The sequence below is a fragment of the Gymnogyps californianus genome, chromosome 1 (genome assembly GCF_018139145.2).
Source record: "Gymnogyps californianus isolate 813 chromosome 1, ASM1813914v2, whole genome shotgun sequence".
Taxonomy (NCBI): Eukaryota; Metazoa; Chordata; class Aves; order Accipitriformes; family Cathartidae; genus Gymnogyps; species Gymnogyps californianus.
In genome coordinates, this window is record NC_059471.1 from 129,194,119 (window position 1) to 129,218,174 (window position 24,056).

A 24,056-nucleotide genomic window follows, 5' to 3' on the forward strand; every position below is an offset into this window, starting at 1 on the left:
GACTCAAGGGAGGATTGCAAGCAAAGCATAAAGCATAAAGCATAAAGCAGTAGCAGGCCCTGAAACAATTGCTGTCTGCAACCCCAGGTCATACCACAAAAATCTTGGTTCCTTTGTTTGTTTCACGGTTGATGCAGAAATTAATTCTTTCCTGTCCATGGCATTGTACTCGCTGGAGCTTTGAGCAGAACAGTGAGCGTTGCTTTGTTTTATGGAGGGGAAGACAAGCGGGTGGGTTTGTCATGGTCGTGGAGGAAATGGCACAGGGAGAACGTAAACGGTAGAGCCTCACAGCAGTGTGCAAGAAAAGCAATCTTCGCAGCAGTAGCATTGGGTGGGTTTCAATAAAGCAAGACTTTGCCCAGGCAAAAGAAATGTTAAATACATTTTTTATTTTAAAAACCAATTAAGTTAAAATTAAATGTGAAATGACGACAATTTGCATCCAAGCCTTAAGCAATCCACTTAAATTGAATAATGGATTGTTCCGCACAGCAGAATGACTGAGGTCAAGTTTCCTATAGATGTGTCCCCTACATCTTAGTCCAGCTCTGAAGCAAGAGTACTCCCAGCTCCCCATATAAATGCTATCACCCTCTCCCCCCATCTTTTTCCCATGCCACCCCATTTGGAGGGCAAACAGCAGCACATGCTTCACCTGGTTTGGGGCCAGGCGTTGCTGGCTGATGGGCCAACACACGGGAGCTGACGACCCAGCCGGTGGCTACGCCTTGGAGCGGGACGGGAGGCTGAGCCTCCTCTCGCAGGCACAAATTTCCTTTTTACTACTCTCCTCAGTGCAAACCCAGCTGCTGACTTTTCTTTGAAGCTTTGTAGGAATTCAGTATCTGTAAGACTTCTTTTCCTCTGCCAAATTTACGTGAAAATGGGCAACACATTGAGAATCCGTTATGAAAGCAGGCAGGTGGACCGACAGCACAATCTCGTAAGCCCCATCTCATCAAGAAATTAGCCACTAAAGAGATAGGTGTAAAAGCCAAAATTTTTAGGGGCAGTGAGGCTGTGACAGGAGGTCCCTCGCTGTGGCGGCTATGCTGCTGCAGTCCCTTCAGGTGTGGGTAGAGAGTAGTGTATCCATTTCAGTTTCTCTCTCTCTGCTTAGCTCCAGAACCAATTCAGAGTCGGGACAGCGGCCCGTGGGCTGACAGCGGAGAAGAGCCGCGGTGCAGCCCGGCAGCCGCCCCTACTCCTCTCCCCTCCGCCCCAACCCGGCGGCCACCCCGGCAGAGGGCCCTGACAGCGGCGGGCGCTGAGGGAGCCGGGGACTACGCCTCCCAGCATGCCGCGCGGCGGCGCAGCCCGGCCAGGCCTCCGCCCTGCCCCGCTTTGCATGCTGGGAGCTGTAGTCTCGCCGGGCGTGGCCGCGGGGGCGGCTGCGTGACGGTTGTGCCGCCGCCGCCCGCCCGCTCGCTCCGCGGCGGGGTGAGGGCGCTCCTTCCTCACGCCGGCTGGGGCGGAACGGGGGAGGGCCGGGCTGCCGGAGGCCTCCGGGAGGCGGGAGGTTTACAGGCGAGCCTGCTCCCCGCCTCTGCTCTCCCCCATCCCCCCCCTCCCGCCGCACGTGGGCCGTCCTGCTGGGCCGCGGCGGCTGTGTGCTGCTCCGTCCCGGTCGGTCTTCTTCCCGGGGCCCCCGGGTGTGCTGCCCGCGGTTGCCTCTGCCTCAGAGAGCCTGTCCCGCGGGGGTAGGCGTCAGGGTGTGGGAGGGAGGCCGCTGCGCCTGTGCTGCTGCCGGCCGGGCTCGGGTGCCGCTGCCCCCGTGGCTCTTCTGCTGTGGGTGGCCTTGCGCAGCTTTTTCTCTCCTTCGGTCCGCCTTGCAGAGCTTGTAGCGGGAAGGGGCGGTTTGGCTCACAGCGTCCTGAGGAAGCCGTGCGAGAAGGGCACGCTGCCGCCACGGGAAGCGTGAAGAGGAGGAGGTCGTCTGTGCACAGCGATGTAGCCCTGAACGTAGAAGGGCAGCTCGTGGAAGGCAGTGAAACTCCTCACCGGTCTGATTCCAGAGCATGGGCTAAAAACTATGTCCCTCTCTCGTGTCGAAAATCCTTGTTTTCTGCTCTTTCTGTTTGTCTTCCAAGCAATATTTATCCTGATACTCTACCAAGGTGGACCTTCAAATGTGTTTCGTGGGTTTTTAGACTCGCATCAGATTCTGGATTACTCAAAAACTCATGATGTGTATACAAACCTCAGCTTGTTTACCCAAGCTCCTAATGAAGAAGCTATGCCGTACTGCTCAGCGCAGTCACCAATATTTGGTAGGTATGAACTGATAGTGTTTGAAATAACTGCTCTGGTATGTGATAACGCTGAACACTTTGTAAATGTAAGTTGTGTATTTTTCAAACGTTTCCACTTTAAAAGTGGTATACTGACGTAATACACTGACAAAACTTGTCTCAGCCTTATATCCAGTCTGTAGTTCAAGATAAATTAATTAAGTTGGCTTTAAATATCGTTTGTATGAGAATATAGCTTGGCATCTTCCTCTTCATGGTGATCTTTTCGGCCTATGATTGTTATGTGTCCTTTAAACTTAGAAACTTCTCCTTTAGACTTAAAAGTCTGGCCACAGGTTAATTTGTATCTATACTAGGACAAAATTAGAGCTGATCCTAGAGGCAGCATTCATCCAGCTACTGCACTACTAAAACAGTTGAGAAACTTTAAGTAAATACAAAGTCAAACCCATAAAGCAAGTTTGTTGGTAGTAAAGTGGTGCGTCTCTGGTGATAGTGAATCAGTTCGACTCGGCCAGCCAAGAATGGACGAGTTCTGTAAGCCTGCACTTACAGCTGGTTTGGGGCTGCCTGCTTCTTAGAGTACTGTGTAGTAAGTTACCCTTGTCTGGTTTTCCGTACTGCACAGGTTTCTGCATATCTAAGTCTTGCATATAACTGGTCTTGAAGCACTACTTAGTAGTTGCCCTGCTGTTCTAGGAAAGCTGATCACCGCACGTGGAGCGCAGTAAGAGCAATGGCTGACCTTGTTTCACAGGTGGAAGTATTGTGGAAAGCCAGTGCTGTGGCTACTCTTGCGTCAAGTTGCTTACTTCGGTTAGAGAACTCTGCTGGGACGCTTTGGATGACCCTTTTTAGCCTGCAATCTTCATAATGATGCTTGTTCTTTTGGGAAGTTTTCTTCCTTCCTCTGTTGCTGAAGTTAAATGAAATACATGCAGTATGTATGATGAAATTGTATGATAACTTTTGGGTATATGCTTCAGCATTTCCCTTGGAAACAGCTCTACTAAGTAAATACTGACATACTAATAGTACAGGGCCTTTTTGCACAGGTGTCAGTTGTAATGGTCTTAGGGCAGTTTCTGTTCATCACTAGCTACAGCCCATCTGTTCTTTTGGGAAGCTACAATTCTGCATTTCAGACTTCATTCTTTTATTTGGAAAAGCACAGCAGAAATGTGCCTGCACCATGCTTGTCTCCACTACTGACGAGAATCCACTGTCCCGAAAAGAGTCAAATGAGAAAGCTTTGGTCTCAAAAAAAAAAAAAAAAAAAAAAAAGAAAAACAAAACTAGGTGCAATTCTGTGCAGAATGCCTGCAAACCATCAGATAAGCAAGAGTATTGACGTATATGGAGGAGGCAGACACAGAGTAAAATTACGCTAATCGATGCTCTTAGAGCTGTGAAATCTTTTTAAGACCTCTTGTTCTGCCCATCCCTGAGAATGCTGAGAACAGAGGGGATTGGCCTGCATGTGGTACTTCAGAGCTAAAATGAAAACATAATGTTAGTTATAGACAGAAACAAACAGTGAGTTGACTGGGAGGAAAAAAAATATGAGGCAAAGTAATTTTTTATGCAGCAAAACTTCCACAATTAGAGTTGAGCATATGAAGCACTGTTGCTGTGAAACACAAATCATTTGGAGCATTGATACAGATTCAGCTTAAAAAAAATAAGCAGTCTGCTACAACTTAAATTTTACTTGGTGATATTTCCCTTTAAATATAAGAAGTAAATTATTCCTTCCGGTATTACTATATGCCAGCCTCTTCTGGGTGGTGGTGTTTGTTTTGTTTTTTTTTTTACCCCAGAAATGCGTGCTACTCTGCAAGGTAGTTACCCTTTGTTTTGTATGTGATGGGCACATGTGAATAGGTATATAAATACTTTATTGGTTGATTTGACTTTATTGGTCTTGACTGGTTGTTACCATCTTCTCTCATGGGACTGATCTCTCTTGGAAGTGTTATATCAGAGAACGATACCTTTTAATATTAATTTCATAAGCTCCATTAAATAAGATTTCAAATCAATTCTTGAGGACTCGAGTCTCCAATTCAGAGCTGGTAATAAGTCACTGTGTCCACTCCAAAGCGTGTTAAAAGTAACTGGAAGAATGCCAAATGGCTTAAATGGTTTCTGCATCAGGGCTTTTATGAAGTGCAGCACTTTTTCCACTTATGCATATAGTAGATGATTTCGATAATTGTTTGAATGTAAGATCAGCTTGCAGCTCATCTGTCTTTTTCTGGCCTCCTGAATCTACAGCATGTTGGTTCTTCCAGGGCTGTGGAGTAAGAATTAAAGTATGATTGCTAAACTTCTCTGCCTTGGAGGAACTAGACTCTTGCTGACTAATGTTACTTTTTTAATGCTTAGTGGTATCCATTGAACCTTTTGTGACCAACAACTTGAAAAGTATTGTACTAGATATCCAGTGTCTTCATTAATATTGTGAATAAATTACTTAATTTCCCTCAAAGGTTAAAGTTTCTATACAAATAACCAGTTGTCTGTTTCCTCCTCCTTTGTTTTTGGAAAAAGCAAAGTGTTTATATGCTGGAGTTGTGCTTATTCAAACTTAATGAAGTAGCATTTAAATTCAAAATCTGACTTTCTCACATTGCATGCAAGATGTGTTGTTTTGGTTAATCTTTTCCTCTTACCAGGAAGAAGCTTGATGCTAGAAGACTCAGATTTTTATTTTTTTCTAAAGAGGTACCTTACTTCATGCATGGTATGTGCTGAATGAGTTTGTTTGGCCCTTGAGGACTTCAATAGTTGAAAGTTCTGTCTGTAACTCTGCTGTTTATAATTTGTTCATGCTATGGAAGAATTTTTTTCCAAGCCCTTCTTATAGTAGTTACTCCCTTTCACTCCCATCTGTCTCAACCTTTTCATGAGTGTGACCATCTGTTGTGGTAACGAGTAGCTCCTGCTATGTTTTCTAATGGATGCTCTCCTACTAGAGTTTCTTCGCTTGGATTTAAAGAGAAGTAAAAAGGTGGTAATGCTGAGATTTATTTTCAGCTGCAGTTGAGGCAGCCTTGTATTCTGTCCTTAGAAACTGGTGCTTAAATTAAGGCTGTTGGTCTGCTTTTTTTTTTCTTTCATTCAGACAGTGGTAGAATTATACAAATATGACTCTATTAATGCAGTGTGTGGTGCTGCACTTTTTCGGTGAGGTATTCATCCATGCTACTGTTCCTGTTTGTTTAGCTTGTGTAAGTTCTGCTTATTTTGGTTGAAGTCAGTAATTATAGCTGCTAACTCTAAATGTGTAGCAAGGAGTTTAGAAGTCATGTAGTTTCTTTCTTAAGATGGGATAGATCTGGTCAAAATCAATAGATCCCCCCGATAGTCACATGTGTTGCCTAGAAAGTAAAGCAAGCAGAGAGTATGCTATCACTGGCACCAGCTAACAATAGAGACAGGGAATTGTGATTTTTAACTGCATACTAAAGTTTCATATTAATTAAACACCCTCCTTGTGATGGTACAGGCACAGAAAGAGTTTAGGAACCAGGCTACGGAGAAATTGCTTGGACACTTCAGGGTGTTGATTCTGTACCTTGTCTGAATTGGGATCCTGTGCTTTCTAGCATGTCTAAGATGGGTTTTTCCTCCTTTCCCAGAGTTGTGCTTTAGCAGTTTTATTTTTCCCTATTTGGTGCAGCCTGCAACTGCTCTGTTCACGCCTGGGATTTAATTGGATTACAGTGCATTAGCCTTTTGTTAGTTGGGCAGGAAGGAGACCTGAGAGCCAGAATTTAGCTTGTAGCCAAGGAGTGTAGGGCAGCCAGAGGTTTTGGGGATATAAGTCACAGACTAACTTATTTTTTTGGTGTTTCCTCGGCATATACTAGATTGAGTTTCTGAGTTGAGTGGTTTGAGGTATGGAGCCAGGCAGCTTGGGAGAACATGACATCTTGAAAAACCTGAAAAATGCAGGTATTACCCTCATGAATCATATGCTTGGGTATGGAAGGAGACAACCGGAGTGAAACTATTGCACATTTTCTTACTCATACCCTTATGTCCAAATTTAGATTTGATTTTTTTTGAATTTAAGGATTATTGCTACAGAATCTTACTCTGCAATACAAAGAGCCCTGATTGTATTATAGAAAACAAAACCCTGCCTTTGTGGGAGAACAAAAGGGATTAGTTCCCTTTCTTAGATTTTCCTTGGAGCAATGATCTGTAGTTGAATCCAATCTGAATATAACGTTCCTTTAGCAAGCTCTAGTTGTCATCAAATCAGTGGTTAATGGTGCTTTAGCTAAAAGATCTGATAATAAGGGAGTTCATAAATCTAAAAAGCAACATAAACTACAGGTTAAAAACAATGTTGGACTGAAACATGGTGGTCTTAAAGGCAGAAAAGGAAACTGCATAGAAGTAGGTAATAACATAAAATCTTAACTGTGTATGTGACCTAGATTCATGGGCCCACAGCATGATTCTCTGAAGAACTACTCTTCTGTTTCAGGTACAAAGGTATGGCAATGTACTCCAGTTTCCTACTGAGGGTAACGCAGTCAAAATCAAATTCCCCCTGCATTTTAGATACTTAGGGAAGGACTGAAACTTGATACTTGGAGTCAGCTATCGCAAGATCTTGCTGACAAGCAAAATTCAGGTTTTCCTTTTAAAAACAAACAAACCATGAAGTGGGATTCACAGTGGCTAGACCTTTTTGACAGTGTGAGGAATGTGATCAGTGGCTGTTCAGACTAACCTTCAGGAAATGCCATTGTGTGTGTTCTTTGAGGAAGAAAAGAAGACACTTACTGAGTATAGGTTTGCCCATCAGAAATGTGAGGTATACCAACTTCCATATACTAGCAAATGTTTCCCAGTTCTGAATGGACAGCTTGAATCTTAGGCCAAATTTAGTCCCTAAGCCTTGTTAGTGCTCAAAAAAACCCAAACACAAACCCCAAAAACCAGTGGAGGGATGTTGCTTCCTTCTGTGTCAGTTAAACAGGATGTGGGTGAACACAGGCTCAATTTTTTTCGTTAGAATTGTAGCAGACACTTGAATGTAGGATGGGCTGGAAGAAGTATCTTCTGGACTCACCTGCTTAAATACTTAATTAGACTTAAGACACACCTGTGCTCAGATGAAAGCTACTAAACACCAGGCCTGAATATTTGCTTTTTCTCTCTCAGGCTTCATTATCAGAAGTTTTTTGAGAGAATAATTTATTTCAGTGGTTTAAGAGGGAGTCTTACTTACAAGATACTGAAAACTTGCTTTAAGACAGCCATAGCATTAACTATGAGCTTGGAAGGAAAAGAAAATCTTATTTATAGCTATTTAAAAACCAAAAACAACAACCCCCAACAACTTGCCTCACAGGCTTCTGGTGCAAAAAAATATTTTGTTTTTGGGTAGCATGGCCTGCAGAGAATTGTTGGTCCTAATTAAAACTGTCATTTGAAATTGTCAGCTTTTAATTGTGATTTAGGTGAAGGTTTCTTCCTAGTTCATTTAAGTAATAGATTTTAATCTTGTTCTGCATTTGTGCTTTATTTTCTTAGAAGTTGACAGTCGTTGGAAACCACACTGATTTGTGTATAAATATAACTCTTCTGCTAGTTCTGGAACCTTTTCTCACTACCCAGAAGGACAGGCATTTAAATAATTGTAGAATTTGTTTATTGATACTGTAACAATATGAGACTTGTGTTAAAATGGTGATTGACACTATTGATTCTTTCTTACTTGTAACTTGTCAAGCTTTTTCCATCTGAAGAATGGAAGAATTCATATAAAAATGCAGATTTACTTTTTTTATTAGGTAAAAACTGTTGAACATATCCAGTATGTTTTATATTTAAAATTGAGGTGCCGAGTAGAGGAACTATCATATGTAGTTTCTTTTGCTACCCTGCACCTGTTCCTGAAAATGTAACGTCTCTCTTCTTCCTTCTCAGTTCTGTCATCTGCTTCTCCCAAAATTTTGAAGTACTGCCTGGTTATCACAGTGTATATAATTAAATAATATAGCAAATACAGCCCTTCTGGCATGTGACTATAACGTCAAATTGAACTTGAAACTTTTTTTAAGATAAAGCTAACATTTCCTGAAGTGTTTGTATTCATCCAGGCTTTAAACTATTTCTCCCCCAACCTGCTGAATATCCTTTTGGACATCTTTGTCCTTGAATTGCCTCTGAAAGAGGCTTAGAGACTTTTTCCATATGGGTAGCAAAAGCAGATATGTCTGTTCATCTTGATTCCTTTTCAACACTATTCTTACGGTGAATACATTTATTCAAGGATCCCATCTAAGCAATACAAGACAGAAGGTTTGCTTGTGTAGTAGCAAGCCAATACCAGGAAAAAGCAAGCTTTGGAGGAACCTGGTGAGACTTGCTGGCTGTGCCGGGACTCGGGATGCGTCTGGCAGGTGGCCTGCCATCCTGGTGCTGAGCCCGGCACCCTCGGTGTGGAGCGGTGGGGAGGTGACCAGCAGGCAGTGGCGGAATTCGTCATGTGGGCACATCTGTGTGGCATCGTTAACTCTTCTGTGGTAGGGCTGGTGTCTTAAGTAGTAAACATATGTAGCTAATCTGATAGATTTGAGTGAAGGTTGAGAAACATCGCTGATCTTTTTTTAATTTTTTCTGTCTCTCATTACAGTTGGTCCGTTAACCATCACCTTCAGGGTGCTCCCTAGTGAAAGAATGATCATCAAAAAAAATCCTTTTGTTCAGTCTGGTGGCCGCTACAGGCCACCTCACTGCTTGGCCCGCTACAAATCAGCCATCCTTGTAGCATACAGGAACCAGGAGAAGTACCTTCACCATCTTCTCTACTATATTCATCCTTTCTTGCAGCGCCAGCAGCTCAGTTACAGTATCTACTTGATTCAGCAGGTAAACCTAAACCAGATGTGCCCGGTGGTGTAGCTGAGCTGCCCAGTTAAGGGTTAGGTTCTGAACAAGAAATGTGAATCTTCTAATGTGGAGGTACTGTTTCATGCATGGGTTTAGAGCAGGTCAGTTATATGCTGTCCCATCTCCATGACTGCTAATGATTGAAATATCATACCGCTTGTCAAGATCATCATTCTGCTATTGATTTGTTCTGCTTTTTTTTTTTTCCTTCTAGAGGGATAAAGTTGTCATTAAGTGGTAATTTGTATTTTCAGCTGTTCAAGAGTTGAATGTGGTTTGTATGTCGCTTGTCAGTGTGGCTACTGAGCAAAATTGTTAAGACTAAATGCTAAAGTGAAGTTGGATATTTTCAGTCTGTATCAAATAAAAACATCTGGCTTGACCTTGCTGTGGGGCAGCCTATGCAGGTCAAACAGCCATTTTTAACTGACACAGACTGATGTTGCAAAAGATCAGTGGTCAGAGAGTAAGTTTTGGATTCATTAATTAAAACTGGTAGTTGATTGGAAGAAGCAGCTTTTTTGTTTGACCAAGATCTTTTTTTTTCTCATTTCTAAGCTTTAATGAGCAGTAGTCAGGGCAAAAGTGTTGATGCGCATATGTACAGCTGAGGATTGACTTACTGGTCTCTTAAAAGTCAGCCTTCTTCAGGTGCCCATGGCATATAGCCCCTGACACAGCAAAGCTTACAATTGTTGAGAATGTTGTGAAGAGAATGGGTGAAATTTTCAGTGTCTGGGGCATGAAATTTGCAGCCAGTATTGATTCATTCCAGTGTCATTCAATTGAATAAGGCTTTTTTACTAACATAAATTTTAATTTGAGTTGTCATCTTTGTTGTTTTGGTGAAGAAATGTAGGTTTTCTTTTCCAGGTGGGGAATGGTACATTTAACCGAGCAAAGCTGCTTAACGTTGGTGTCCGGGAAGCCCTGAAGGATGAAGATTGGGACTGCCTTCTTCTGCACGATGTTGACCTAGTACCTGAGAACGATTATAATCTCTACGTTTGCGATGAATACTACCCCAAGCATATGGCTAGTGCCATGGATAAGTTTCAGTACGCGTAAGTGCCTCCATTTGCTTTGGATATATGTATTCTAATTGGTTCACTTTCTGCATAGAAGGCATGAATGGGGATAGTGAAAGATACAACCTTTAAGAGGTTTTACATTTGTTAGTTTTGCACTAGTGACTTCCCTAGAAAAGGGTAGTCTTGACCTAAGCATGCAGTCTTCAACAGTTCCTTGCCTGCAGGTTCCCTGTTCCACTGTTAGCTCAGCTTGGCAAATGACTGGCAGATTTCTGTTTGCCTTTCCTTCCAGAATAAAAGTATAGGGTGGGAATTATTGGATCATGTGGAAGATGTGTGATAGGATGCAGGTATTTTGAACTGACCCAAGATGTGAATTTCAAAACCAGCTGTACTTTGGTCTACTGGGGGGGAAGGTGGGGGGAACGACAGGGGGGGTGGAACATGATAGGAATTACACTGGTTTTGCTATTTTGAGTTTTGGCATTGTAATGACAGTGTCTGTAAGGTATGTGATTAATATATCTGTGACTTGGATCATGTTGTTAGTTTGTGGAGGACTGGTATTAGCCTTCAATATTGATGCTTTTTTTTTTTCTTTTAGTCTGCCATATAAGTCCTTTTTTGGGGGTGTATGTGCTCTGACTCCAGAACATTACATGAAGATGAATGGGTTTCCAAACACATACTGGGGCAGTGGTGGTGAAAATGACGACATTGCTACAAGGTACTAATGCACAGGACAGGCTTAAAATAGAACCAAGCTGGCTAGTGAAACATGTGGCATTACCCTAAGAAAGGAACTAAGATGTTCCTTAACGTGCTTGCAGTATCATTATAATCCAAAATGCTGTTGGTAGTGGGAATGGTTAATGTCAGAAGGTGCCAATCATTGTGTGCTGGGAGGCCAAAGCTTTCCTCAGACTCTGGAGGGCAGAATGTTACTTCACATCCTTGTGCCTTCAGTCACTCTGGAGTGCGTCCAAGGGGTTATAACCACCAGTAGTCGACAAGTGACTCCATTGACATTAACAGCCCCAAGGGAAGGAAGGAATCTGCAAGCCTGACGAATAAGAAAACCAAGAAGGTACTTACTAATTCTCAGACAGTTGGGAATTTAAGTAAGTTAAGTGCATCGAGGTTGCTCCAAGTACTACCTAATCACTAGTTAGGTACACAAGGAAGTCTAACTTCTGTCTTCAGTGCTGGGTGATGGAGAAGCCTGTGTACTACTGTGAGTCAGTGACAGCAAGATCTGATGTTTTTTCTTGTACTTTAGTTGCCATGGCAGCAGCATGCTGTAGAAGTGAATACAATGAGTTTAGTCCCAGGTACTCTGCCTAATGCAAATTCTTCAAGTACAAAATCATGGCTGTAGCTTCTTTATTCAGCTTTGTAGTTGCACTGTGCACCTTCATCATCCTGCACTGAGGCAAGCTCATGGGCAGTTTATAAAACTAAACTGACAATAAAGGCCTTGTATGTTTTTTGGTTTTGCACAGCGTGACAAGTTACACAGTTGCATTGGAATGTTCTGTTCGAGGACTGCAGGAGTTTTTACAAAGCAGTATTATTCTGGGGATTGAAAATCAGATTTTCTAACATAGAACTCCTTTTCCTTTCAGAGAAAGCTAACTAAAAGGGTGTATGATTGTTTAGAAATTCAGCATTTACTAAAGGAATGGAATGCCAGGAAAATAGATCTTTACATCAAACACTATAATGCTGGGTCTATTCAGCTGTTCTTAGTACAGCTTAGGCACCTAATGTGGTTTTCAGTACCAGTGGTAAAGAGTCATGCCAGTTATGCACAGGAGTGCACTTCCTTACAGAAATCTCTTAAGGCAAGTAGGTTATGTAGGTCCCAAAATAGCCCTTTCGTGAAGGGAAGTAAATCATGTGTTGTTTCTCTGAAAACTTATACTAATGATTAGCAATGTTCTGGCCCATAGGTACATGAAGGCCATGGACAGTGCCTGTTAGTGATTTATTCACATAGTGAAGTCTTAACCTGCAGAAGTTAGGAATGAGCTAGCTGTTTTTGAATGGCCAGCTTGATGCACCTACTGGGATTTGGATTTTAGGAGGTGCTCAAGCACTTCTTACCATGTAGCAACAAAATTAATTAGTATTTGAAATTGGACATTGAAATGTTTAAAAAAAAAAAAAGTCCTGTGTAAAGATTTTTTTTTTTTTTTTTTTTTTTGCTGTGATACTGCTTATTAAAGCAGAGTTAGTGAAAAAACATGCTGGCTGCTACTTACAGTTGGCAGGCTGCAGTACCCTGCAATATTAGTCCTAGCAAACACCAGGATCTAACTTTTAGTAGAAGAAAACACTACTCTAATTGGAACCACTTAGGTGTTAAGATTATCAACTACAGGAAAGTCTGTTGTGTTCTTCTAAACAGTAATGAATGTATTAACTGTTCCATATTACGCTTTTAGTTTAATCTTGCAATGCAAAAACTGTAACAGCAAAGTTAGTTTAGTGTTCCTGCTTTTTCTTGTCTTTTTGATTGAATGTGCAATAAGCTTATGTTCAGAAAACAAGAAACCTTGTCTAAAACTCAATCTGAAATAATATTATGTCATACTGTCAATGAAGTGTTGTAATCATTTGATGGCTCTAGACTAACAAATATTTTCAGTTCTGTAGCCTCTTTCAGCTTTATGACATTCCTGCTTCAGTGCAGCTTGCTGCTGTACCAGATCTCAACAGAAGGCAATCAAATGTTGCAAACATGCCAGTTAGATAACCTCAATTGAGCAAACATTCATTCTTGCATTCACAGGAATTTTCTCTGTGTAAGAGCTGCCCTGTGATAACGGAGGTTTGCTAGCCCTAGCACTATTACAGGCACTTTTTATTGGTAAACTAACATAGATGCCATTAGCAATGGGTTGCTTGAAAGTCACCCAAAATGCTGTTTTTAAGAGCTCTGTTCTGGAATTCTGAGCCTCCAACTCACTTTTTTCATATCTAACTGTCCTGCAGCTGAGCAGCTGACATTTGTTTGTCTGGTGCCTGTATTTATCACTGATCTTTTATGAAGCCAGTCCTCTAATCAGGCCATCTGAATGAATGGCACTTCTCAAAGAACAGAGAGGGGCTTAATCTGGATCTGAAACTCAGGACTGGCTTCCTTTCAGAAACTACAAGTTTGTTGGTTTTTTTTAAGTTTAGGTGATGGACCTCTAGGCAGTAAAAGCTCTGCTCTTACAAGGAAGTGAAAATAATGCTCAATTGTCAGATTCATGGGAATTGCTCTTGAATGCTCTGTATGCTGTTGTTCATTCCCTGCTTGCTATAATTCTCTTTGTACCCTGTTGAAGCGCACTGCAGCTAGGAGCTTTCTAGCCCGAGCCTGGTTAGAACCTGCTAGAGAAGATAATGTGGCATGGTGGTTTTAAACTCGCTCCCTTCAGCTTCTGCATTTTGCTTTGATTGCATTAACACTGAAAATAGTCTCTGACTTTGAACTTCCCTATAACTAAGCCTAGACATGGCATCTTTATACCTAAGCAAACATTTTGTTTGTTGTTTTAAAGGATTCAGTTAGCAGGAATGAAAATAGTCCGGACATCACCTCACCTTGGACGCTACAAAATGATGGACTACAGTGAAGAGACAGAGACACAGGAGCCTTGGAGAAGGTAACTGTTCTAGAGGGGGTGGCAGTTAGGAGGCTACTCTTTGCCTTGGGGCAGGTTGACTGTTACCATCATCTTCCTCAGAACAGGCAGAAAGTATACCTAATGCCACTGCTTGTTTTTCTCATCTAATGTGGCTATTTAAAGAAGGCTCCCAGTCAGTTTCAACTAAATGATTCTGCACCTGTCTCTGTGTTTGAAGGGTTTCTCCTAGTTTCCTACTGTTAAGGACACGTGCTAGCTAGGAAGCTAACACATATCAGACTTAAGCATCAAATTACTCAGGGAATAAAACTTTAAAAAAAAAAAAAATACTGCCTGTCTTGTAAATAGGGAGAGTCAGTTTAAAGAGGCACTTCGTTACAACTTCCCTGTAATAGAAACTTGCTCTTCAATCTGTGCGGATTTACAGTGTGCCATTAAAATAGTGGAAAGCAGTATTCCAGTTTGAAGACATGAGGAAGGTGCTATGAGACCTTAGCAAAGACTCAGTTTTATATAAAAGAGCTGGAGGAGGGTGTTGGGTCAAGTGTGGTGGAGGCTTCTTATACCAACAGTGCAGACTTCCCTCTATCATCTCAAAACTCAGGTTTCCATAACAACCCTATCTTAAAACCTACCTACAGCAGCCTATGTACACTGTTGCTGCAAGCCTGTGTTGCACTCCCAGGTCTCTCTAAGCTGCTGCCAGGTTCTTGGGTTTTTGTAGACTGTAGTTGCCACCTCACTGGTCTCCCTGTCTAATTAGGTTCCAGTCCAAATTGTCCTCCTTGTTTAGAATACTCAGTGTGAACTTACTCCAATCTGTTTAAGTCTTATAAAATGCCTTCTCTCTCTAGTCTGTATGATGTGAGTTGAATTTTCTTGGGGCTTTTCTGCTAGCAGCTTCCATCTGCTAAGCCCTTGCCCCCTCTGGAAGACTGTTTCTTCCACAGCTTCAGCTGCAAACATCACCTTTGTTCTTTGATCTAACTGCAGGTATTCTTCCTTCTTCAGGCCTACTTCCCGACACAACACCAGAACAACATGGAAAGATGATGGAATGAATTCATTAGAGTTCAAGCTCCTTTCCAGGACGAAGCATCCTCTTTATACCAACATCACTGTGGACATTGGCTATGTTCCCCCATTTTCTTAAGAGAATGAAAACAAAAGCAGAGTTTGGGCCCAGCATGGCAGCATGCATATGGGCATTCAGCCTCTACCTGCTGTTGTGGAGTCTGCACCACCTGAGACTAATCCTTTTGTCTTTCATGCATTTACTTTTACTAACTGTTTAAGATTTAGAAGAAAAGGCTTCAGGCATAGGATATGATAGCTAATAAACAGGCTGCGACTTACTGTAAAAATTGCCAAAGCACTGTAAATGTCACTACTGAGCTAGACCCACCTCCCAGGGGCTCAAGGTCTCCTTGACAGTAAGCTGACCCAAGTCTTCTGGAACCTTTGTTCCATAGCTGGATAGCTCTGTCCTGCTTCATACTTAAGTGTTCATTGGGATGCAAGCCATTCTGTCAGATGGGCTGCTGAAGTGCTGTAAAGCCAGTTACAGTTCTGTAAATATCTTTTGTGAATTTGAATAAAATGAGTTATGTGTTTGGGTTAAGATTTTCTAGAATATTTAATAAAAGTGTAATAAAGGAGAAGTTGCTGTGAAACCAGACAAAACCAGAGCTTAAGTCCTTGGTTTTTTTCTGGCCTGTTATCAGTGTTTAAATGTTTTTATTGTAGCTCTAAGTAATTCAGGCTGAATGGGACTGGAGGCTGTCACAGAGCCTGTGACAGAGCAGGGAAATTAATCTAGTATTTCAGCTGTTGCTCAAACATTAATTATCTTTCAAGGTTGATCTCTCTTCAACATAAAATACTTCTGAGAAATGAAATACTAGAGGAAAAACTAAAAGTCAAACTTGTCAACAGTGGAGCTGTGACCCTGACAGGAATGCATTTGTACTTACCTGACTGTGAGACTGACACAGTCTGCCCAAGACCTTGCCCTTTCTGTAATCTTTCTTTCTCTATAAGTCAGTCAGTAGCACTGCCTACCAGGTCCAATGATTTTGCAAGCGGTATTTGCAACACAGTATTTTTGCTTGTTACTTGTAGATACTAAAATTCCCTGTTCACTGAAGAGCTGCATCTAGCCCACTAACACCTAAGAACTTATTTAAAGCTTCAGTCTCCTCTACAGTTGGAATAATGTGTTGACCAACTAGAGGATCATTCTTCAGTATTATAGTAAGCAGAAGTTGCTTTTTGTCATGTAATTATTAATATATTTTGTGTCCTAAAAGAAACTCTCCCAAGTCTGGCTTCATATCTACCTGCAAGGGATGCATATCCAACAAGCAGGTGTAAGGACAGTTAGGTATAATGCAGTAAGAAAAGTGCCCTAATCAAGATTTTAGCAGAAATCCTGTAGCATAGTGGAACAGTTAGTTATCCACAGACTTTCACCAGTCTTCTAAAACAAGAATCACAAATAATAATGGCCTGGGTATGTATACAACATGCTAACAGTGTGGCCCAAAGCATTAAAAAACATGGACAGGCATTTCTCTCCATCTGACATAGTTGGCCACTGCATTTCCTTCCAGATCTCTCTAGAATAACACGCAGCCTACCGCACAACCGAGACTTTCATTTTGCCACAGGACACTTCAGCAGTCCCATGGCAGGGTGAGCTGAGCTCATGAAGGACAAGAGAAGCCTTTTGAATTCAATGGAGTGTATTTATTGAGAGATTTTTAACATCTCCTCACCCACTACCATTGAAGAACAAGAGAAGCCTTTTGAATTCAATGGAGTGTATTCACTGAGAGATTTTTAACATCTCACCCATTACCATTATTGCCCTTCCTCACACATAAGCAGTTTTTCCTCAGGCTGGAAAAAATAAGCTTTTCTCAGCAAGTTTGTAGTTGGTGAAGAATTCTCATGCTTTTAATGAGAAAAGACTGGCCTGTTCCTTTTGAAGTCACAGCAGTGTTGGTAGTGCTAGGCAGCCTTCCCCCTACAACAAAGAAGAAGTTTAGGAATAGTTGCAAGAACAGATTTTTTTTTCAGGAGACTTAGTTCAAGTCCTTCCACTGGACCAGCCCAAACAAGGACACTTCTGCAAATGTCCCAGCGGAAAGTGCATAGAAGAACACGAGGACCTGTCACTCAGGTCACTCCCTATCTCCAGTCCTCACAAAAGGAAATTCTCAACCAATCAATTAGATGCTGTGAAGGAAAACTTTCTTCTGTGCTACTGAAGCGCTCTTTCAAGCCGAGTGCCAGGAGTCATCTGCTATAACAGCAGCCACAAACAAGATCTGTTGCCATCTCCTATAACTTGTGTGGTGCTCGCCCTTATGAGATCTTGGGCTGCATGCTGAAATCCACTGTGATGTTGACATATAAAGGGTTATGTTCCACTGAGAGCAGTTTATACGAACAAGAGTTCAGCCCATCTGTCTTCCACGTTCTAGATACCTGACGTAGAAGCTTCATTCTGAGGACAAAAAGGAGAAAATCTTCATTGGCATGCATAGGAGAGGAGTTTTGAGCTCTTTCCCACTACTCATAAACTTGGAGGCAAAGCTGCTGCCATTCTGTATCTACTGGGAACATAGAGTCATGCTTTTCCTGTCCTCAGCATGGACAGTCAGACATGGGGAAAAAAGTCCTTTGGTTTAATCTCTGAAATCACATGCTCAAATCATATCCGTGTAACTATAACTTTGGAAGTTTCTAAGGAACGTCACCGAGTCAGTTCTAGGCAGATCTCATGTACCGAACAACAGCTGCCACCTGTGAATAGTGGTGTCACAGGGGTGTCCCCCAGAGCCTCTGGGTACCACAAAACACCCATTTGGCCTATAGCAAAGAACTTGGCCCCCAGGTGCCTGGCTCCTAGCCACATACCAAGACAGTGCAAGGTGGAACACTGTTCTTGACTCACCTCTCTCCATTCTCCTCATTACCATGGTCTCGTTTGTGGAAGATCATCGTGTACCTGGCTACATCAGCAGACGGCCTCACCACTCTCATCTTCTGCATCTCAACCCTGGAAGAAGCAATAGTGCCATGAGCAAGATGTCACCTGTAAACAAGCTCTTAAGGGAAAAACCAGCATTTGGAGACTTCATCTCTTGTGCATGCCATGGAAGCAAGCATAGAGAACTGTAGGAAACTCATCTGCATCTCTCCCACAACCCATTTTGCCAGAGAAATGGGGCTCAGAGCTGCGTTTCTGGAGAACAGGTCCAGTAGGGTGACAGATACCCCTTTCTTTTGAACAGAAGCAGGTAGCTACTACAGTAGAGGTCATGTAGAGCTTTAAGCACACATTATACAACAGAGTACTTTTAAATTAGTATTGTCTGGTCTAGTTTGTACTGCCCTGTATTAGCCTAGGAGGTCAGCAGCAAGATTCCACACGTTTTGCAACAAGTTCATCCCAACTCCTGCAACAAAGCCCCTATACTTGATAGTTATCCACTTAAAGAAAAAACAGCAGCTTTTTTTTTTTTTTAATAGTTGGCACACAGCTGCAAAATTTTTATTTGTTCACATGAATGGACTTAAGTGTCTGACATCAGGCACTTGATTGGAGCTTTGGCCTTAAATATAGCTGTGGAGTACAACAATTTTGCACTGTCACCAGAAAGGGTTAACTTCATGACAATGGAGTTAAGGAATAGCCCAGCTCTTTGCTAGTGACATCAGCAGCTGGAAGAGCAATAGGAAACCAAGAACTGAAGAAACTGAGCCCCTTACAGATTTCCAATGACTGTTTGTAGCAGTAAATTATCAAACAAATACAACAAGTGATCTGAAAAATCTGTGTGATGCAAACCTTAGGAAGGGGCCCAAAAGAGACCATCACATTTAGCACAGAGGCAAAACAGGAGGACCTAAGAGCACTCCGGCCCGAGTTCTTGAAGATACTGAAGGGGATGCTGCCATCTGCTGTCTCTTCGCTGAGAAAGGCTGCAAGGATCTCTCCGTACAACAACCCACCGAGACAGCGAGCTTCCCATTACCTACCCGCTGCAAACTCGGTAAACCAGCCCAGTCCAAGATCCACCCAAGAGGAAAGGCATGAGCCAAGTCCAGATGCAGTGTGCACTCTGGGTCATACGATTTGGTTTCCACACCAAGACCTCAACAGCTGCAAAGTTATGAGGTGCCACGCACAAGCAAGCATCACTTTTGATTCCAACCACTTGCAAACATCATAGGGACCCTCAGTACATCCTGCTGGTCTGCTGCACAGCTGGTTCTCTGCTGCCCGCAGGAACATTTGAAAGATCACCACTATCACCTTTGTTTGCTCATTAACTGTGATGCTTCTCGGGAAGCTGGGGAGTGAGATGGTACCAAGCTATCCCCTACCACTGTAACAGCCAGCTCCCAAGAGGTCACAGAGAAACTGGTGTCTCTAGCTATGGGGGGGAAGTTATGATTAAGAAGGGACAGAAATCCATGTCTCCAGTGGACCTTTTAGATTTCTTGAGATACAGCTGACTGATCTGCTGAACTGACACAGAGAAAAACCTTCATTTAGAAGTTCCTAACTTTAACACACTTGATTTCACCAGTGTAATTATTTAACATCAATGGGGATACGAAATTTATGTCCCCAAAATGTTTGTTTGCATATTTAAGCAACTGAAAAGGATAAATACTTAAGAATGACAGAGTATATCCAAGTTACAAATTGACAGGCTCTGCCAGCAGAGCTTGTGGGGTTACGGGTTTTTTCTGGGTTGGTTCCCCCCCCCCTTCCTTCACTAACAGCAATGCAGGATTAAAGGTTTCTTCCTAGGCAAAGGGCAAAAGATCAACATAAAAGTTTTGTTGACTTCTTTGTCCCACTAAGCCTCTCAAACTAACAAGTTTCTCCTACTTTGACAGGCATGTCTGCAAAACAAGAGCAAAGGGCATATGCATATACATGCAGTCTTTCTAAAATTCAAGTTATTCACTATCTTAACTATAATCAACACCACCCACATACAAACTAAGCGCTGCTTGGAGTAAATCATGGTAGTCAATGAATGCAAAAAACCCAGTCCCACCAAAACCAAAACACTCCCACGCTCTTGCAAAGTATTGGAACTCAGTACATTTGTGTCTCCGGCAAATCACACTCCAGACTTCAATCTTATTATTTCCATTATAACCAATTTCCAAGTGAGAATACAAATAACTGTGTGGCTGAGACAAAACCAAAACAAACCAGCCTCACACCCTAACAAAATCCACACCCAACCAACAATGCTGTCAGGAGGCGGAGCAGGTCTCAGGCATGCCTAGCCTTTGCAAAGAGGAAACTATTCACAGAACTGCATCTTGCACTCCAAATCTCCACTGCAATACTGTTTTGAATTGAAGGCTCCTGTAGTGTTCCACCTTTGGAAGCTACGTGTGAAGTCATACCAACTTTTTTTTAATTTTTTTTTTTTTTAAACCAATTCCTCCACCTCTCACATCCATTTCCCTCTAGCCTTTTTTTTTTTTTTTTAAATTATTTATTTTTTACCTGATTCGAAGGTCATCATCTTCTCCACCCCAACCCCAGTAGTTGTTAGAGAATCCATTCACCTTGGAAAACTGATCTCTTGTTAGAGCAGTTACACCTCCAAAATATCCCTGGTACCGTAACCTAGAAGTACACAAGAAGAGAGAATGAAGAATTAAAAGTCAAATTCTACCAACAATGAAAATATCACCCTGAAACTCTGGATCTAGACTTGTCTTTCATAGAGTTAAGAGTGCATAAATCCATGAGGTTAGTCTTGTTCTCTTCCTCTTTTCACAAAAAGATAGTGATTTCCTTTAGGCCAGAAAAAGTTAACCTTCCAACTGAGAGAACGGAGCCTTCTTCAATAGTTTCTCTCTCTCTTTACACTCTTCCCCGTGCCAGCCAAAAAGGCACTTCACCTCAAGGACTCTGATGAGTAGAAAAGGAACAAAGCTACGCACTAATATAGCAGAAGCTTTGCAATAATGATAGTAAGCCATCGACTATCTTAGAGCTGAATCTGAAAATCTTGGAATGCAATCAGATCACAGCAAGGGGGCAGGTGCTATGGGATATTGCAGGACCAATTCCAAGGTAAGGTACAGTGCCAAGTTACTTAGTAACCTCATGTAATGGAGCTCAGCTCTAAAGGAGATCAATTTCTAACTTCTACCTTCCTTGTCCTGGAAACTGCACCTACTTTAAAAAGGTATTTACATACCATGCTTATTTATCTTCTTATACCATTTTGCCAATTACTTTTTATGATACCGTCCTCTTTCTTGGCCCTTAAGGTAAGCATTACAATACAGCCTCTACTACACTGCCACTGCCAACTTCAGAGGTGATGTGCACATGGCTGCAGATTGCATTTTGATTTCTAGATGTATGGGAATCTAAACAGATTAACAAATTGCCAGGGCTAGAAGTATCCATTATGGCAATTTACATGCCAGACAAGCAAAGGTGCAATGCTCATTATTATTTCTGGTTTACCATGAATATAATTTAAAAACACCAAAAAACACCCCAAAACCCACCACACACAACCTCCCTCAGACTATTTTACCTGGCTGATTTTTGCTCCTGTCATAGCATCGCAGGAGAATTGCAGAGTGTGTCAGGTTTGTGTAGCAGGGGAGGAGCTACAGGGGTGGCTCCTGTGAGAAGCTGCTAGAAGCTTCCCTGGCTCCACATTGGACCTGCCTCTGGCCAAGGCCAAGCCTGTCAGTGACACTGGTAGTGCCTCTGTAACAGCATATTTAAGAAGTGGAAAACACTGCTGAAGTAGAGAGTAAGAGGGTGGAGGAAGACAAAGATGGGGGAGAGGAGGAAGAAGAGCTACAGTGAAGAGAGGAGTGGGACGTGAGAGAAACAACCACGCAGACACCGAGGTCAGTGAAGAAGAAGGAGGAGCAGCGCCGGAGCAGAGATTCCCCTGCAGCCCGTGGTGAGCCGGCAGGCTGTCCCCCGGCAGCCCATGGAGGTTAACGGTGGAGCAGAGATTCCCCTGCAGCCCGTGGAGGACCCCACGCCGGAGCAGGTGGCTGGGCCCAGAGAAGGCCGTCACTCTGTGGGAAAGCCCATGCTGGAGCAGTTTGTGGAGGACTGCAGCCTGTGGAAAGGACTCGAGTTGGAGAAACTCATGGAGGGCTGATGCCCATGAGAGGGACCCCATGCTGGAGCAGGGGAGGAGTGTGAGGAGTCCTCCCCCTGAGGAGGAAGGAGCAGCAGAAACAGCATGTGATGAACTGACCGCAACTCCCATTCCCACCCCCCTGCGCCGCTGGAGGGGAGGAGGTAGAGGTATCGGGAGCAAAGCTGAGCCTGGGAAGAAAGGAGGGGTGGGGGAAAAGGTGTGTTTTTAAGATATGGTTCTATTTCTCATCGTCCTACTCTGATTTGGTTGTTAACAAATTAAATTGGTTTATTTTTCCCCAAAATCAAGTCTGTTTTGCCTGTGACCATAAGTGGTGAGTGATTCCCTCCCTGTCCTTGTCTCGACCCACAAGCTTTTTGCTGTATTTTCTCCTCCCCATCCCACCAGGGAGGAGGAGCGAGTGAGCAGCTGCGTGGTGCTTTGTTGCCAGCTGGGCTTAAACCACGACACGGAGGTTGAAGGGGCCTCTGGAGATCAAGTAGACCAACCTCTCTGCTCAGAGCAAGTTGCTGAGGACCATGTCCATTCAGGTTCTGAGCACCTCCAAGGACAGAGACTCCACAACCTCTCTGGGCAGCCTGTTCCAGTATTTGGCCACCCTCAAAGTAAACAAGCTTTTTCATATATTTAAATGGAATTTCCTGTATTTCAGTTTGTACCCATTGCCTCTTGCTTTTCCCTGAGAAGGGTCTGGCTCCACCTTCTTTACTCCCTTCTATCAGGTATGTATACACATTGACAAGATCCCCCTCTGCCTTCTCTGCTCCAGGCTGAACAGTCCCAGCACTCTCAGCCTCTCTTCACGTCAGATGCTGCAATCCCTTCATCCTCTTCATGGCTCTTCTCTGGACTCACTCCAGTATGTCCACGTTTTTATTGTGCTGGGGAACCTGGAACTGGACACAGCACTCCAGGTATCATCTCAATGGTGCTGAGTAGAAGGGACCAATCACCTCCCTCAACCTGCTGACAACACCCCTCCTAATGCAGCCCAAGATGCCACTGGCCTTTGTTACAAGGGCACATTGCTGGCCCAGATCCTTTTCTGTAAAGCTGCTTTCCAGACAGTTGGCCTCCAGCACCTACTGGTGCATGGCATTACTCCTCTCCAGGTGCAGGACTCTGCATTTGCCTTTGTTGAACTTCTTTAGATTCCTGTTGGCTACATTCTCTAGCCTGACAAAGTCCCTGGTACATCAACGACCCCTCCAAGATTTCTATCTTCTGAAAACTTGCTGAGGGTGCAATCTGCCCTACCATCCAGGTTACTAATTGTGTTGGGCTTGTGTAGCAAGGGAGGGGCTACAGGGGTGGCTCCTGTGAGAAGCTACTAGGAGCTTCCCTGGCTCCAACCGGGACCCGCCTCTGGCCAAGGCTGAGCCCATCAGTGACAGTGGTAGCGCCTCTGTGATAGCATATTTAAGAAGGGGAAAAAAGACTCCTGGGGGGTGAGGGTAAGACTGAGGAGGAAGAAGAGGAAGAGGAGGAAGAAGAGCTACAGTTTAAAAAAAAAAAAAAAAAAAAAGAGGAGGAGAGGAAGAAGAGGGGAGAAGAAGAGGAGCTACAGAGTGGAGTGGCAGAGACAGTGTGGGACAACTGACCGCAACCCCCATTCCCACCCCCCAGCAGTGCAGGGGGGAGGAGGTAGAGGAATTGGGAGCAAAGCTGAGCCTGGGAAGAAAGGAGGGGTGGGGGAAAAGGTGTGTTTTTAAGATATGGTTCTATTTCTCATCATCCTACTCTGATTTGGTTATTAACAAATTAAATTGGTTTATTTTTCCCCAAAATAGAGTCTGTTTTGCCTGTGACCATAAGTGGTGAGTGATCCCTCCCTGTCCTTGTCTCAACCCATAAGCTTTTTTTGCTGTATTTTCTCCTCCCCATCCTGCCAGGGAGGAGGAGTGAGCAAGCGGCTGCGTGGTGCTTTGTGGCTGGCTGGGCTTAAACCACGACACTAATGAAGATATTAACTAGTACCAGCCCCAGTATCAAACTCTGGAGTAAATTACTAGTAACTGGCCTCCA

General features: G+C 43.1%; 2 protein-coding genes across 6 annotated transcripts in view; one reads left to right on the forward strand and one right to left on the reverse strand.

Moving 5' to 3' along the window:
* The first annotated feature begins 1,577 nt into the window (after positions 1 to 1,577).
* On the forward strand, positions 1,578 to 15,458 carry B4GALT3 (beta-1,4-galactosyltransferase 3). 2 transcript variants are annotated; one of them, XM_050915063.1, is made up of 7 exons: positions 1,578 to 1,703; positions 1,839 to 2,273; positions 8,917 to 9,152; positions 10,047 to 10,237; positions 10,809 to 10,931; positions 13,756 to 13,860; positions 14,854 to 15,458. In XM_050915063.1, exons 2-7 carry the CDS (start codon positions 2,036 to 2,038, stop codon positions 14,993 to 14,995), a joined length of 1,035 nt encoding a protein of 344 aa, XP_050771020.1. In that variant the 5' UTR covers positions 1,578 to 1,703; positions 1,839 to 2,035; the 3' UTR covers positions 14,996 to 15,458. The 2 variants fall into 2 exon arrangements, with proteins under 2 accessions (XP_050771020.1, XP_050771021.1); XM_050915064.1 differs by lacking the exon at positions 10,809 to 10,931 and having other exon boundaries at positions 1,578 to 2,273.
* A 1,013-nt stretch (positions 15,459 to 16,471) lies between these two features.
* B4GALT4 (beta-1,4-galactosyltransferase 4) overlaps positions 16,472 to 24,056 on the reverse strand; it is a 37,052-nt gene continuing 29,467 nt past the window's right edge. For all 4 annotated transcript variants that reach the window (XM_050896789.1, XM_050896797.1, XM_050896781.1 and 1 more), the window contains exons 5-7: positions 20,390 to 20,512; positions 17,804 to 17,908; positions 16,472 to 17,353 (exon numbers count right to left, since the gene is read on the reverse strand). In XM_050896789.1, the coding sequence (XP_050752746.1) occupies positions 17,212 to 17,353; positions 17,804 to 17,908; positions 20,390 to 20,512 (370 nt within the window). In that variant the 3' untranslated portion in view covers positions 16,472 to 17,211. The remainder of the gene's footprint in view (positions 17,354 to 17,803; positions 17,909 to 20,389; positions 20,513 to 24,056) is intronic.